At 43.5% G+C, this 15,529-nt stretch overlaps 1 protein-coding gene across 1 annotated transcript; it reads right to left on the bottom strand.

Moving 5' to 3' along the window:
- Positions 1-15,303, bottom strand: Mlana (melan-A). The gene is made up of 5 exons (XM_090329097.1): positions 14,896-15,303; positions 12,084-12,179; positions 6,636-6,732; positions 2,211-2,321; positions 1-219 (listed from the first exon to the last, which is right to left on the bottom strand). Exons 2-5 carry the CDS (start codon positions 12,152-12,154, stop codon positions 145-147), a joined length of 354 nt encoding a protein of 117 aa, XP_090185223.1. The 5' UTR covers positions 12,155-12,179; positions 14,896-15,303; the 3' UTR covers positions 1-144.
- Positions 15,304-15,529: the final 226 nt, after the last annotated feature.

Here is a 15,529-nt window from a genome sequence, read left to right as displayed (position 1 = left end):
ATTCCTGACTTTATTAGTATTGTTGATGTTTGAGATAATACATTGTTGGTTAAGCATTCTGGGGAAAAGTAGATGTCTACACTAAGTTAAAGCAGAGGTGAACAGGGAAATCATTTCAACATCTCTCGGGCAGGTAGTTAGCGCTCAGGGTGAATACGGTGGTGGTGGTGGTGACTGTTCTGCAGAGAGTTTTTCATAGGCTGGTGGAGCATTGGGAACCTGTGAAAAAGAGAGACAACATGGGTTTGACAGGAATGATGAAGTCAAGACTGCCTCCTATTTATACTTCCACTATGGAATCAAACTTCTGAGCATCCACACTTGATTTCCATCCAATGACATAATTGTTACCTTTCACAAATGTGTGTGTTGAAACGTTGGAGATGAGAGGAGAAAAAAATAGGAATAAGGGGTTTTCCAAAATCTAAATATATTTATTACTTAATTATGTCAGAAGAAGCTCCAGGACGTAATGAATTCTTCAAATATGTTTATATACAAAATATGCATTGTATCTTTACCACATAGATCCATGTAGTTTTATTTAAAGGCTCATTTTAGGCTGGGGATGTATCTTTGTTGAAACCATTTCCCTAGCATGGTGAGGCCCTAGATTCAAAATCCAGCAAAACAAAAAGGTAGCATTTTATAGTACCAACTGAGCAGAAATGTCATTCCTTCATTCAATGCTCATAGCAATTCTGAGAAATATTGCAAAATGGAAAAATGAGGCAAGTCACTTGCCCTAGGTCACACACACAGTAAGTGACAGAATTAAGAATCAAATACTGCTACTTGCTCTAGAGTCAGTGTTCTCAACCTCTCAACCATGACACTATCCAGTGCTGTGTAAAAGAAATAAAGTGCAAGCTGTAACTTAAATTTTTTTCATCTTGAAAAAGATAAAATTAATAAAGTATTTTACCTGTCATATCAAAATATATCAACATATACCCAATGTAGAAATAATTCATATACTCTGTCTTTTTTTTTTTTTTTTGCCAGTCCTGGGCTTGAGCTCAGGGCCTGAGCATTGTCCTTGGACTTTCTCAAGGCCAGAGCTCTACCACTTGAGCCTCAGCACCACTTCTGCTTTTTTTCTATGTAGGTGGTACCGTGGAATCGAACCCGGTCTTTGTGCATGCTAGGCAAGCACTCTCCCACTAGGCCAGACTCCCAGCCCTAGTCTGTCTTTTAAACATGATAGATATTACATTACATATTAATTCAAACTACTGTGTTTCAAGTGTTTAAAAACAACAAATGTTAAGCAGCTACCCTACCAGATGGCTCAGCTCTGTGCAATTAGTAACAGGTTGACTTTTTTCTTTTCTTTTTTTTTTTTTTGTGGAGGGGTGGAGGGTGGGGTGGAGGTCCTGGGGCTTGAACTCGGCCTGGGAGTTGTTCCTGAGCTCTTCAGCTCAATGCTAATTCCCTACACCTGGGCCTGGGCTTTGTCTCTGAGCTCTTCAGTTCCAGGCTACAGCCCTACCCTTGAGCCAAGCCCCACTTCCGGTTTTCTAGAGGTTAATTGGAGATAAGAGTCTCAAGTCCTTTTGTGCCCAGGCTAGCTTCCAACCTTGGACCTCAGATCTCAGCCTTCTGAGTAGCTAGGATTACAGGCGTGAGCCACCGTGCCCAGCTTAGATATTTTTCTTCATACACACATTGATGAAAAATGTTAATCCAACTTAAAACTAGAATATATTGAATCCCAAACCAAGTTGTTCTTTTGGCTCTTAAATTGACCCTGGAAAATATGAATATGAGCAGTTACAACTGAAGAAAACCTCTGTTTCCTTGGGTTTGGGTTTTGTTTGTTTATTTATTTATTTACTTTGCCAATTCTGGGGCTTGAACTCAGGGCTTGAGCATTGCTGTCCTTGGGCTTTCCTCAAGGTTAGCATTCTACCTCTTGAACCACAGCACCACTTCTGGCTTTTTCATGGTATATGGTACCAAAGAATCGAACCCAGAGCTTCATGCATGTTAGGCAAACACCCTACCACTATGCCATGCTCCTGGCTCCTATTATTTTTATTGTAGTAAAATAAACATTTAAAATTTTGACCTTTTTAGGTGTATTACATTAAGCATGTTATTAGCATTAAACATGATCATACTTTCCTTGCTTGCAGTAGAAATTGTTTCATTCACTTGAGCCAAAAGAAGCTGTATATGAGAACACCCAGATCATGATATTAACCTACCAAAGGGTCGCAGTTTTTCTCTTGAGATGGACCACTGTTCTCATAACCAAGTACTTCACGTGAGTATTTTTCTCTTGATGTACTTTGAGTAGCAGCATGAGGACTTTTGTTCTGGGGTGCAAATGCATAAACATGAGTAGGTAAAAACTTTAATTTACTGAAGAAAATGGAGGTTAATGTCTTACAATTGAGCTGTTTATTTGTTTTATTTTGTTTTGGGGTTTTTTTTGTTTTGTTTTGTTTTTGCCAGTCCTGGGAGTTGAACTCAAGGCCTAGGCACTGTCCCTGAGCTTCTTTTGCTCAAGGCTAGCACTCTACCACTTGAGTCACAGCTATACTTCTGGCTTTTTCTGTGTATGTGGTACTGAGGAATTGAACCCAGGACTTCATGGATGCTAGACAAGCACTCTACCACTAGCCACACTCCCAGCCTTTAAGAATAGTTTTGAAGTGAGATTCTGTCACTTGCTATGTAACTTAAAGTTCTGGCTGCAGGTTAATTGTTTACCCCTCTGAATTCCAGTTTTTGCATCTGCACGTGGACAATACATCTATCTCTAAGAGTTGTGGAAATTAACTAAAGGTGAAGTGCTAGTTCAGTACCTGATATCACATATTTTTGAAAGAAAAGGGAACAGTGACTCAACTTATGAAATTATTCTGCAAAAGCAGGAAAAATTTAATAAAGCAAAGGACAAGCCAGATATGATAGTACATTGTTACAATGCCAATATTGAGGAAGCTAAAACAAGTGGTTCATGAGTTTGAGGCCAGTTTGGGCTATAGATTGATATCATTTCTTTAAAAAAAAAAGGGGGGGGGAGTTTAGCCTAGTGGTAGAGTGCTTGCCTAGCATGCACGAAGTCCTGGGTTCAATTCCTCGGTACCATATACATAAAAAAAAAAAGCTGGAAGTGGTGCTGAGGCTCAAATGGTAGAGCTCTAGCCTTGAGAAAGTCCGAGGACAGTGCTCAGGCCCTGAGCTCAAGCCCAAACTGGCAAAAAAAAAGGGGGGGGGCAGGGAGTTTGGCCTAGTGGTAGAGTGCTTACCTACCATACACAAAGACTGGGGTTCAGTTCCTCAGTACTACATACATAGAAAAAAAAATGCTGCAAGTGTGGCTCAGGTGGTAGAGCTCTATCCTTGAGAAAGCCCAAGGACAGTGCTCAGGCCTTGAGTTCAAAAAATAAAAACCTTAAAGGCAAGCCAAGCACAGTGGCTCATTCCTATAATCCTTGCTACTCAGGAAGCTGAGATCTGAGGATCTTGGTTCAAAGCCAGCCCGGGCACAAAAGTCCATGAGACTCTTATCTCCAGTTAACCATCAGAAAACCAAAAGTGGCATGATGGCTCAAGGGGTAGTGTGGTAGCCTTGAGCTGAAGAGCTCAGGGACAGTGCCCAGGCCTAGAGTTCAAGTCCTACAATGGACAAAAAGAAAAAAAAAAGACAAGAGCACTGACCACCACTCTTCTTCAACAGCATACTGGAAGTTCCAGGTAATGCAGTAACACAAGAACAGGCTCACTTAAGCCAGGCGCTGGTGGCTCACCCCTGTAATCCTGGCTACTCAGGAGGCTGAAATCTGAGGATCTTGGTTCACAGCCAGCCCGGGCACGAAAGTTTGTGAGACTCTTCAATTAACCACCAGAAAACTGGAAATGGCTCTATGGCGGTAGCCTTGAGCTGACACCACCCAGGCCCCAGAGTTCAAGTCCCACGACCAAGAAAAAAAAAAGGCTCATTTATTGAGAAAAAAAATGTGCTACTGTGTATTGCTTTTTTTTAATCCTTTTTTTAAAAAAAATCTGTCATCCATCAGAGAAAGGACTATGACACACTGTTCCAGTCCACCGCTAGCTCTCTGCCCCTACATTTAAAGTCAGTGTGAATATAAAAATGCAGACTCCCCACAATGGTAGTTCAGAATCTGCATTTTAATAAGACCCCCCCCAAGTGAGATGCACTTGGACTATCTCTAAAGAAATGAGTATAAATTGACTTAGTAGTTAAGATTTGTCTTGAGATTGTAATCCCCAAAGTATTCTACCTAAACATTCAAACAAAGATGTAAAACTGGGAAACAGAAAGCTAACGTCCACCACTTCAAAATCATTCCCACTCCCTGCTGCATGAATGTGGTATTGCAAAAAACAAAACAAAACAAAAAAAAAAACACAATCTTTCCTTTCCAAAGGTGTTTCTCAGGGCTCAGGAAAGTTGTTAGTTAACCACGGAAAAAACTGCAGGGAATCTAAATGTTGACCAATCTTGTTTCTACTCCCTGATCAATGAAATTTGGAAAGAACACATTTCCCAGCAAACCAATGTCAAAGATCACCAAGGAAAGTCATTTGAGAGCAAATGCTGATGCCATGCAAATGGGAGATTGCTATGAGCCAGGCTTTATGCTAGGCACTGAAGGTTCTTGGCCTTGGGTAGAAGAGTAAGTAAACAATTACAGTGCAGACCATTGTCTAAGGCATGCTAGAGGTATTGAAGGAGTTGTGAAGCAGAAAGCATGGCCTCCTCTTCCTCCTCACATAGGACAGAGAGGTGTCAAATGAACTGGAGCACTAACCCTAAGTTCCTAGTCCAAAATTTTCCTCCCGCTTTCATTTGGAGCCTTCTTGTTCTAATTCAGCCATTTCTGTTCTTTCTCATCAAACTCGATCAAACTAGAAGACTCTGTTTAGTGACACATCAGCTCCCAATCGTGCCCAGTTTCCATGGCTTCTATTTGGGGCTCTCTGATAAAAGAGGCATTAAGGAAAAAGAAATGTATCATCGTTTCCTCCCAAGGAGGGAACAAAATTGAGACTGCCAAGCTCTCCCCACTCCACACACATGACTAATCTCCACAGAACCTTTTCTCTTCCATGAGACGCTTTCTGAAGGAAGAACGTGACTTTCCAGCATCTTTTGTAGAGATCATACTATTCCATTTTGCCTCAACCTGAAAAACATTCAGATCTGTAAAAACTAACAAGATTCTAAACCTTTCCATCCCCTCTCTCACTGTGGACACTGCCTTTGGGTAAGAAAGTGTTAGAAGTGCTTTCTGTGCTGGATGTCAGTGGCTCACACCCATAATCCTGAGAGAAGGCTGAGGGCTGAGAACTGGAGTTCCAAGCCAGCCAGAGCAAGAAAGTCCTTAACACTCTTATCTCTAATTAACCACCAAAAAGCTGGGAGTGAAGTTGTGGCTCAAATGGTAGAGTGGCAACCTTGTGCAAAAGAACTAAGGGACAAGACTTAGGCCCTACTACTGGCACTAAACAAATAAGTAATAAACATGTTGGCTTTGAGGCAAGGTTGCTGAAATTGATCATTATTTTTTTTTTGCCAGTCCTGGGCTTGAACTCAGGGTCTGAGCACTGTCCTTGGATTTTCTTAAGACTAGAGCTCTACCACTCGAGCCTCAGCACCACTTCTGGCTTTTTTCTATGTATGTGGTACCGAGGAATCGAACCTGGGTCTTCGTGCATGCTAGGCAAGCACTTTACCACTAGGCCAAACTCCCGGCTGAAATTGGTCATTCTTACAGTGCGATAGGTAGTTGATGTTTGCCACTCATGGAAGAACATGGTGCCTCAGAGTGAACTATGCCATTGTGTTAGCTTCCTACTTAACATGGGTAAGGAAGAAAAAGATACAATTAGACCATATTGGCTACCTAAGGAAGATGGAGTCTCTAATGAACAGACAGAAGATAGATAGATAGATAGATAGATAGATAGATAGATAGATAGATAGATACACACACATACATAGATTTTAAAAAAAGTTCTGTATCAGGTGCTGGTGGCTCCACCTATAATCCTAGCTACTCAAGAGGCTGAGATCTGAGGGTCACAATTTGTTGCCAGCCCTAGGAGGAAAGTCTGTGGGATCTTATATCCAATTAACCACCAGAAAACTGGAAACAGAGCCATGGCTTAAAGTGGTAGAGCCTTGGCCTTGGGCAAAAAGAGCTAAGAGACGGTCTTAGGCCCTAAGTTCAAGCCCCATGACTGACCAAAAAAAAAAAAAAAAAGTGATGCCTTGTACTGCTGCATGGGGGATAGTTTCCTCATCATACCGATGTGCAGAGGTCTTCTCCCAGGACCCCTTAGTGCTGGCACAGTTAGAAAAACTTGGACCTCCCATGGTGAGAGATGTAAGAGGCAAAGGAGGAATAATGGGCCATTAGCGGGACCAGCAAGGACCTCCAATACAAGAGATAGGACAAGTCCAGGTTGGGGTTTGTGCCCCTGGAAGAAGCAAAGAGAGTTGCTAGAAGTGCAGTGTGAAGGAAGTTTCTTCAGAAGCAGGATTCTGAGCTACAGGTGATTATAAAACATGATTTGCCACTTCCAGAAATTCAGAGGTGGGGGGGAAGGGGTTCCAGGTCTAGCAGGATCCCAGTAGTAGGAACTCAACCAACCGTCAGAATTCTGTAGCCACTCCGTCTTCTACAATACCAGCAACCGACGAGCAGTAAAATCCCCAGGACCACTGTCAGAATGCCAATTCCTGCAACCCTGGCCAAGACACAAGGTCCAACATGTCACACAAAAATCATCCCAGACTTCTATGTTTCTCACTTCACAGGAGCTTTGACAGCCCAGAGAAGCATCTCTGTGTTCCCAGTTATTGGGTAGCATTATCTTTTCTCCTTGTTGGGGCTATAGTCTCCAACTCAGTCCACTAGAAGGAAGTAGAAATTAACAATGAACACATATTTCAAGTCAGTAAAACTACTACACATTACATTATGGATTTGTTTGTGGTTTTTTGTTAGTAATGTTGTGGGACTTGAACTCACAGCACAGGTGTTGTCTCTGAGCTCTTTTTCTCAAGGCTAGCACTCTATCAGCTCCATTTCCAGTTTTTGATGGGTTAATTGGGATTTTTCTGCCTGAGTTGGTTTCAAACCATGATCTTCAGATCTTAACCTCCTGAGTAGCTAGGATTACAGAGCTGAGCTGCCAGCACTCAGATATGTATGTGTGTGTGTATATACATATATACATATACATGCATATATACATGTATATACACATATAAATTGTCATAATAAGTGTGTACAGTACATACCATTTATCAGCCCCCTACATTTCACAGAAACTAAATGCAAAGGGTAAGTTCCAGTAAAGATATCCCTTCCTTCCCCTGCTGATGGTGATCCAGCACTAGCATATAGCAAGGCTAGGGTTTGAACCCCAGGCTGTTGCTATCCTCCTTCCTCTCCCCAAGTCTCTTCTCATCCCTGGTAGTCCTATGTAGAAGGACTGAGCTGAACCTAGAGCAAAACTATAGTGTAACTTATGGAAGACTCTTGACTTGAGCTGCAGACTTTACTTTTTTTTTCTGGAGAATCACAACAGCCTTTTATGCCTTCGGTCCAGTGACCCCAGGGCAATGTTAGAGTTGACACAAAAACCCATTTATCTGAACTTGCACTGTGGTACTTTGGCCTAGCCCTTGAAAGTTGACTGGATTCTGCCTGGTTGTTTATATCACAGCATAATCGATAAGAATTTGCTAAGAAAAGCTCCACAGAGCTGGGTGATGTATAAGAGGCTAAGTGGCTAAAGCGGCAGCAAGCTTGAAAAAACAAAGCTTCCAGAGCACGGTTTTGCCACTACCACCTATCTTTATCTCAAAGCTGCTAAGACATCAAATAGATCCTGTCCAACTCCAAATGTGACAGAGAGGACCATAGAAGGAATGGCCATCCTATAGAAAGAAGCTCTGATCCAATTACATAGGCCATCTTATATTAAAAATCTGTGGCTAACCAAGATTTCTCAACATCATAACCACCACAATAACTCCTCTGTCATTCACTGAGTGCCATTTTGTGCCAGGCATCATGAAAAGCATCCCATCCACATGCTTTTATCCTCACAACAACGCTCTAAGGTTGGTATTCAGTTTCTTTTACAGCTGACATTAAGCTGGTAAAATGTGTATTCAGTAATGGTAGAATCAGCATTCCCGGTAACAAGCACTAGATAGCCATTAAGGAAGCTCTGGGATTTGGGCCAAACCTAGGTCTCCTGTCTTCTAGACACATGCTTTCCCTGAAGAAACTACTCCATCTTAAAACAAAGCTGTCACACCGGCCACGGTGGGCGCAGTGGCTCACACCTGTAATCCTAGCTACTCAGGAGGCTGAGATCTAAGGATCAAGGTTCAAAGCCAGCCTGGGTACAAAGTGACCTGAGACTCTTATCTCCAATTAACCTCTAGAAAATGGGAAATGTGGCTTGGCTTAAGGATAGGGTGGTAGCCTTGAGCTGAAGAGCTCAGGGACAATGCCCAGGCCCAGGGGTAGGGTGGTAGCCTTGAGCTAAACAGCTCAGGGACAATGCCCAGGCCCAGGGGTAGGGTGGTAGCCTTGTACTGAAGAGCTCAGGGACAGTGGCTAGGCCAAAGTTCAAGCCCCATGACCCCCCCCCCCAAAAAAAAGCTGTCACAAGGTGTGTTTGGTGGGCTCTTATGACTTCAAGTGGCTGATTCGATTCCCAGCATGCCTGTGTGCCAGTGTTACTGTGCAGTCTTCCCTTGAATGTCCTGACACAGAAGGAGCTCTGTTCCAGTTCTTTGTGTAGTCATGTTGTATTCGCATGACCCAGAGCATAAAATACCAAGCACTGGAAAAAGGCCAAGAAAACACCCAGCTCTGTCTAACATATTTCCTCAATGACCCATCTACCCCTGAGGCAGAATCACCTGAGATGCCTATTAAAGTGTACAGCCTGCCCCACCTCTGATCTGGCAGCTCAACCTCTTGGGTGGCAGCATCTAAGAACCCCTGGATGACTTGTGTCCACTCAACTGTGAGAATTCCTGTCGACTGGGGTTTCAAAGAGGCAGGTAACAAGCTGAGTGCAGGGGGCTCATGCCTATAATTTCAGCTACTCAGGCTGAGATCAGAGGATTGACGTTCATAGCCAACCCATGCAGGAAAGTCCATGAGACTCTTTATCTCCAATTAAAGTGGTAGAGCACTAGCCTTGAGTAGAAGACTCTGGCCCAGGCCGAATTCAAGCCCCAGGACTGGCAAAAAAAGAAAAAATAAATCTGTCACATGCAAGTCAATGCTAGAACCCAGTGATTCTAGCTCCCCTATGCTCTCAGCAAAGATACCAAAGAATTCACCTAAGCCTGCATAAGTACCATGTCCAGAATTCAGACTATGCCTTTGGTGACGGGGTTCTTTCACATGGGGATGGTAATATACCCCACGTACTCTTCATTAAGTTGTCATTCCCAGTTCCAGCCCCACCTATCTTTTTTTTTCTTTTTTCTTCCTTCCTCTCTCTCTCTTCCTCTCTCTCTCTTCCTCTCTCTCTCTCTCTTCCTCTCTCTCTCTTCCTCTCTCTATCTCTTTTGTGGGTCATGGGGCTTGAACTCAGCCCGGGTACTGTCCCTAATCTCTTCAGAGGCTACCACCCTACCCTTGAGCCAAGCCTCAATTAATTGGAGATAAGAATCGCAGGTCCTTTGTGCCCTGGTTGGCTTTGAACCTTGATCCTCAGATGTCAGCCTCCTGAATAGCTAGGATTACAGGCATGAGCCACCACACCTGGCTTCTAGCCCCACCTTTCTATGTTCTATTCTAAGAAGCTAACTGGAGTCTGCAAACCCCACATCTCTGCTCGTTGCCTCCACTTGGTGCCCAAGAGATGCCTGCAAGAATGGAAGAGCTTCTCCTTCCGGTTTGCTTCTATTTGGATCCATATCTCACAGCCAACAGCTTTTCCCACTACCAGCTCTACTTCTGACACTCAGACCCAGGGCCTAGACCCCTCACCAGCTAACCAGTGGTCCCCACCTCAGAGGCCTAAGCTCTTCATGCATGTGTCTCTTTTAAGGTCCAGAGGCTCCAAAGCCAGCTAAACAGATATTCTTCCTCTGAGATGTCAGTCCCATTTCTGTCCTCTACTGTAGGTTTTGAAGATGCCCAACTCTCTCCAGTCTGATATTACTTCTGGGTTCTTTCTGTGTCTTTGTCTCCTCAGGCCCAACACCCATCTAACTGATTCCTTACATGGATGTTTGGTTGGCTTCTGTCTTCTTGATTAGACCTTAAGTGTAACTCTGAATGCCTGTATATGGTGGCCATGTGGCCACCAGCTTCCTCAGCTGGGAATGTTGATACTACATGGGAAATGACAGCTTGGGTTTGTTTTTGTCCATCATGGGGCTTGAACTCAGGGCCTAGGCACCGCACTGTCCCTAACCTTTCTTCCTCAAGGTTAGTGCTCTAGCACTGGAGCCATAGCTTCACTTCTAGTTTTCAGGTAGTTAACTAGAGATATGAGTCTCATAGACTTTCCTGCCCAGACTGGCTTTGAATCGCCGTCCTCAGATCTCTCAGCCTCCCGAGTAGCTAGGATGACAGGTGTGAGCCACCAGCGTCAAGTCCCGCCTCCAGTCTTCAGTTCCACAGCGTGATTTGCTGATCTCTGCCCCAGCCTCTCTTTGGATGGAATTGTGACAATATTTGCCATGACCGAAGCTTAGTGCTTCACAGACCAATAAACTCACATTAATTCCATATGCATTTGGCTGTACCTTTCTGAGTATTCGAAGTCTTTTTTCATGTATAACACAGCTAGGACACAAGTGTCACTGGGAGTTGGGATTGGGTGAATGGACCAGCCCCCCCCCCCTTACTCTCCCCTTCTGTTGGCAAGACACAGAACTGGTGAAATTCTTTCTTAGCCACGTAGACAAAGGCCAAGTTTAAGGGGGGGGTCACCAGGGGGGAGAGAAAACAAGAGACTCTTATCTCCAATTAACCACTAAAAAACTGTAAGTGGTGCTGTGGCTCAAGGGGCAGGGCGGTAGCCTTGAGATAAAGATCTCAGAGACAGCGCCCAGCCCAAGAGTTCAAGTCCTACGACTGACAAAAAAAACAAAGATAAGGTATATTAAGCTAGGCACTGGTACTTGTGCCTGTAATGCTAACTACTCAGGAGGTAGAGATCTGAGGATCACAGGTGGAAGCCAACCCTAGCAGGAAAGTCCATGAGATGCTTGTCTCCAATTAAACACCAAAAAGCCAAAGTGGAGCTGTGGTGCCAGTGGTAGAGCACTAGCCTTGATGGGGAAAAAGAAGAAGCTCCAGGATAGTAGACAGACCCCTAGTTCAAGCCCCAGACCAAAAATAATTAATTAATTAATTAAAAATAAGGCAAGCTGGGTACCGGTGGCTCATGCCTGTAATCCTAGCTACTCAGTGGTAGAATGCTATCCTTGAGCTGAAGAGCTCAGGGACAGTGCCCAGGGCCTGAGTTTAAGCCCCAGGACTGGGGGAGAAGTATTAAAATGTAATGAGAAGCCATTCACCGGTGGCTCACGCCTGTAATCTTAGCTACTCAGGAGGCTGAGATCTGAGGATCAAGGTTCAAAGCCAGCCCAGACACTAAAGTCCATGAGATGCTTATCTCCAATTGACCACCAGAAAACATGAAGTGGCTCAAGTGATAGAGTGCTAACCTTGAGCTGAAGCACTCAGGGACAGCACACAGGCCCAGAGTTCAAGCCCCACGACCACCACCAACAACAAAATGGCATATCGACCCTAGACAGATGTTTTCCAGCTTAAGGATTTACAGATAATGCCCAGTGGCTAAGAATGTAAGCAAAAATATCAAAATCTAACCTTTATTATTATTATTATTATTATTATTATTATTATTATTATTATTCCTATTTCCTTTTTTGGTCCCAGAAAAGCTGAAGTAAGCCCCTCCCTTGGTTGTCAGAGTTTTTCCTCTGGGGAGAGAAACACGAGGGAGATTTTAAGTGCTGTGCCAGCAGACCACAAACTGTAACGCGCACACACACACACACCCCAGTTTGGTGGTGAACTTACTCTTCAGTTGTGATGTGAGAGTGGCTGCTCCCCTTCCTGGAGTAACCATAGTGAATGTCTTGTCGTGGCATCTCCTCAGGTTAGAACACAGGATACCTAATGGAAAGGCATTGAGATGGCCTTCAAAGCATTCTTACACAACATCTTATAAAGACTATAAAGACCCAAGTAAGCCGGGTCATGCCTGTAATCCTAGCTACTCACAGGCTGAGATCTGAGGATTGTGTTCAAAGTCAGCCAGGGCACTAAAGTCAGTGAGACTCTTATTTCCAATTAACCACTAAAAAGCAGAAGTGGAGGTATGGCTCAGGTGGTAGAGTGCTAGTCTGTGGGGAAAAAACAAAGGGACAACATCCAGGCCCTGAGTTCATGCTCCAGTACTGGCACCAAAAGAGAAAGTGGGGCGGGGGTAGAGTCTGGTCTAGTGGTAAAATGCTTGCCTACCATGCGTGAAGCCCTGGTTTTGATTCCTCAGTACCACAAACACAGAAAAAGCCAGAAGTGATGCTGTGGCTCAAGTGGTAGAGCTCTAGCCTTGAGAAAGCTCAAGGACATTGCTCAGGCCCTGAGTTCAGTCCCCAGGACTGGTGGGGGTGGGGGGTACTAAAACTTGCCACTAAAAGTAAGTTTGGAGAATAAACCATAATTGAATTTTTAAAAAAATTTCAATGGAGCTATTATTTAGGAGAAAATGTTCTTCACTTGGTTTCAGCTTGACTCTATACCATAAACTTTTTTTTTTTTTTTTTTTTGCCAGTCCTGGGCTTGAGCTCCTGAGCACTGTCCTTGGACTTTCTCAAGGCTAGAACTCTACCACTTGAGCCTCAGCACCACTTCTGACTTTTTTCTATGTATGTGGTACCAAGCAATAGAACCCGGGTCTTCATGCATGCTAGGCAAACACTCTACCACTAGGCTAAACTCCTGGCCCCTATGCCATAAACTTTTGGAGAAAAAAATTTTTTTTCCCAGTCCTGGGGACTGAACTCAGGGCCTAAGCACTGTCCTTGAGCTTTCTCAGGACACTTCCTCAGCACCACTTTCGGCTTTTCTATGTGTGTGATATTGAGGAATCAAACCTGGATCTTTGTGCATGCTGGGCAAGTACTCTACCACTAGGCCAAACTCCAGACCTCTAGAAAAACTATTTAAAAAGAAAAAGCATTGTTTCCAGGTTCCAGTGGCTCATGCCTGTAATCCAAGCTACTCAGGAGGCTGATATCTGAGGGTTGTGGTCTGGAGCCAGCCCAGGCAGGAAAGTCTGTGAGACTCTTATGTCCAGTGAACTACCAAAAAAGCCAGATGTGGAGCTGTGGCTCAAGAAGTGGAACACTAGCTTTGAGAAAAAGAAAAAAAACAAAAACAAAAACCCAGGGGCTGGGAGTTTGGCCTAGTGGTAGAGTGTTTGCTTAGCATGCATGAAGATCCGGGTTCGATTCCTCAGTACCACATACATTAAAAAAAAAGCCAGAGGTGGTGCTGAGGCTCAAGTGGTAGAGCTCTAGCCTTGAGAAAGTCCAAGAACAGTGCTCAGGCCCTGAGCTCAAGCCCCAAGATGGGCAAAACAAAAACCAAAAAAAATAAATAAATAAATAAACAAAAAATAAACAAAAACTCAAGGACAGGAAGTGGTGCTGTGGCTCAAGTGATAGAGCACTAATCTTCAACTGAAGAGCTCAGGGACAGTGCCCAAGCCCAGAATTCAGACCCCATGACTGACAAAAAATAACCTAAGATAATAAAAAACATTCTTTACCTTTTCAGACCCAAAGCAGTGAATAGTAAAAGCTATCACTTGATATCAGTCTCCAGAAACACTGAAGCCTGGGATGCATTGCTGTGTACTCTTTCAGTGTAACCCAGCGCAAGCCTTGCTATGAATTACAGTGCTCAACCCAGCATCTTCCAGCCATGCTTCCTAACAAAGGAAAGAATCTGGGCCAAGTGTTTGTGCATATATATACTACCCAAAAGAAAGCTAAAACAACCCAGGATCTGACTTTCTCTAACAATTTCTTTTCCCTCCCACTGCTCTTGTCTACTTTAATTCTCATTGGTAAGATTTCTTTAAAAATAAGTAAATGACTATATATATGTCAACAACAACAAAAAGCCCATGAGCAGTAGTGGTCGTAATGAAAGTAAGCTCATTAAAAGCCAGTCATGGAAGGGTCTCTCCCTGAGATTGTGTTTTCCTTCCCTCTGCTGTTCTTGTGAATTTCAAAGCTCTAATCCCCATAGAGTTACGTTAATGAGCTCCAATTTGAACAACAGGGACAATGGGAGCACTGAGTTGAGATTTCACCACGTGACTCCTTTCCGTTGGGAGCATTTTATATGTAATTTGCCCTTCCCAGTTGTAAAAAAAAGAAATTGCAGTTGAACTCACTGACCGGCTCAGGAGAATATGGAGGGCTGAACCCTGTGTTCACAGGGCAGACAAGAAGCTCGATTAAATGTGCATTAAATTGCTTTTGTATATTGGTACCTTTGACAAACAGTGAAGAAACAGCAAAGCCCTCTTCCCATTCACACCAGGAGAAGCCATCCTTGACAGAACAGATCCAGTACAGAGGGACTATCTGTCACCAGCCACCAGATTGCCCCTCTCTTCCCCATATAACCACTAATTTTGGACTGAGAGAGGATCTCGGTGGAGATGTGGTGAAGCCCCACAAGTTCAAGAGATTCTGCTGAGAGTCTAGAAATGAGGGAGGCACTGAGAGGGGAATGAAAGCCCAAAGCAGTTCCCAGACTCTGTTCTTAGAAAAACTGGACAACAATTATTCGGGAAGAAAGGCAATGCTCTTACCTTCCTTGGTGATAAAGTCCTTTGCTTGTTCACTGGCTTTGTGTGTGAAAAGATCGTTTCTCTGGCTCTTAATCTTTACCATCAAAAAAATGTTTTTCTTGATTTTGAGTCCCATGGTGATCACGAGTTTGAATTCCTGACTGAGATGCTCTGATTGCTTATTTGGCATGAAAGAAATCAACTTCATTCCAAACTTAAAAAAAAAAAAGACCCACATACAGTTCACTGTGGCCTGTTTGTTCTTCCCTAACCCAACGCTTCATCCTGAGGAAACCACTGATTTTCAAAGTTGGGTCTCCTGAGTAGGGCTGCCACAATAAAGAAAATAGGATGGCCAGTTAAGCTTGAATTTCACTTAAGTGATGAATTTTTGCTTTGTAACTATGCCCGTGTAATACATGGTCTTATGAAGTCTCATATGGCTTTGGACACACTATAAAAATTATTTGTAATTTATGTGAAATCCAAATTTAACTAGGAACCCTGTACGTCTCATTTCTTCCTCATAAATAGGCTCAAATCTGAACATCACGGAAGCCCCACACTCACATGCGAAAGAAGAAAATAAAAACCCCTAGAACAGAGCAACTTCAGCGTAATGCTCAGGATTGTAAGTCTGGTTTAACTCCCAGAA

This window comes from Megascapheus bottae, chromosome 3, assembly GCF_031878675.1.
Source record: "Megascapheus bottae isolate mThoBot1 chromosome 3, mThoBot2.hap1, whole genome shotgun sequence".
NCBI lineage: Eukaryota > Metazoa > Chordata > Mammalia > Rodentia > Geomyidae > Megascapheus > Megascapheus bottae.
Note: the sequence above shows the minus strand (reverse complement) of the source record. Positions and strands in the feature narration are given on the sequence as shown.

What these genes read in the sequence shown, in the direction of transcription:
- Mlana (XM_090329097.1), bottom strand. Translation starts at nt 12,154, where the DNA reads ATGCCACGACAAGACATTCACTATGGTTACTCCAGGAAGGGGAGCAGC. An exon ending in TCTCACATCACAACTGAAGA is followed by an intron (nt 6,733 to 12,083) that starts GTAAGTTCACCA and finishes TGTCTTGGCCAG; the next exon opens with GGTTGCAGGAATTGGCATTC. An exon ending in AGAAAAACTGCGACCCTTTG is followed by an intron (nt 220 to 2,210) that starts GTAGGTTAATAT and finishes TCTTTTTCACAG; the next exon opens with GTTCCCAATGCTCCACCAGC.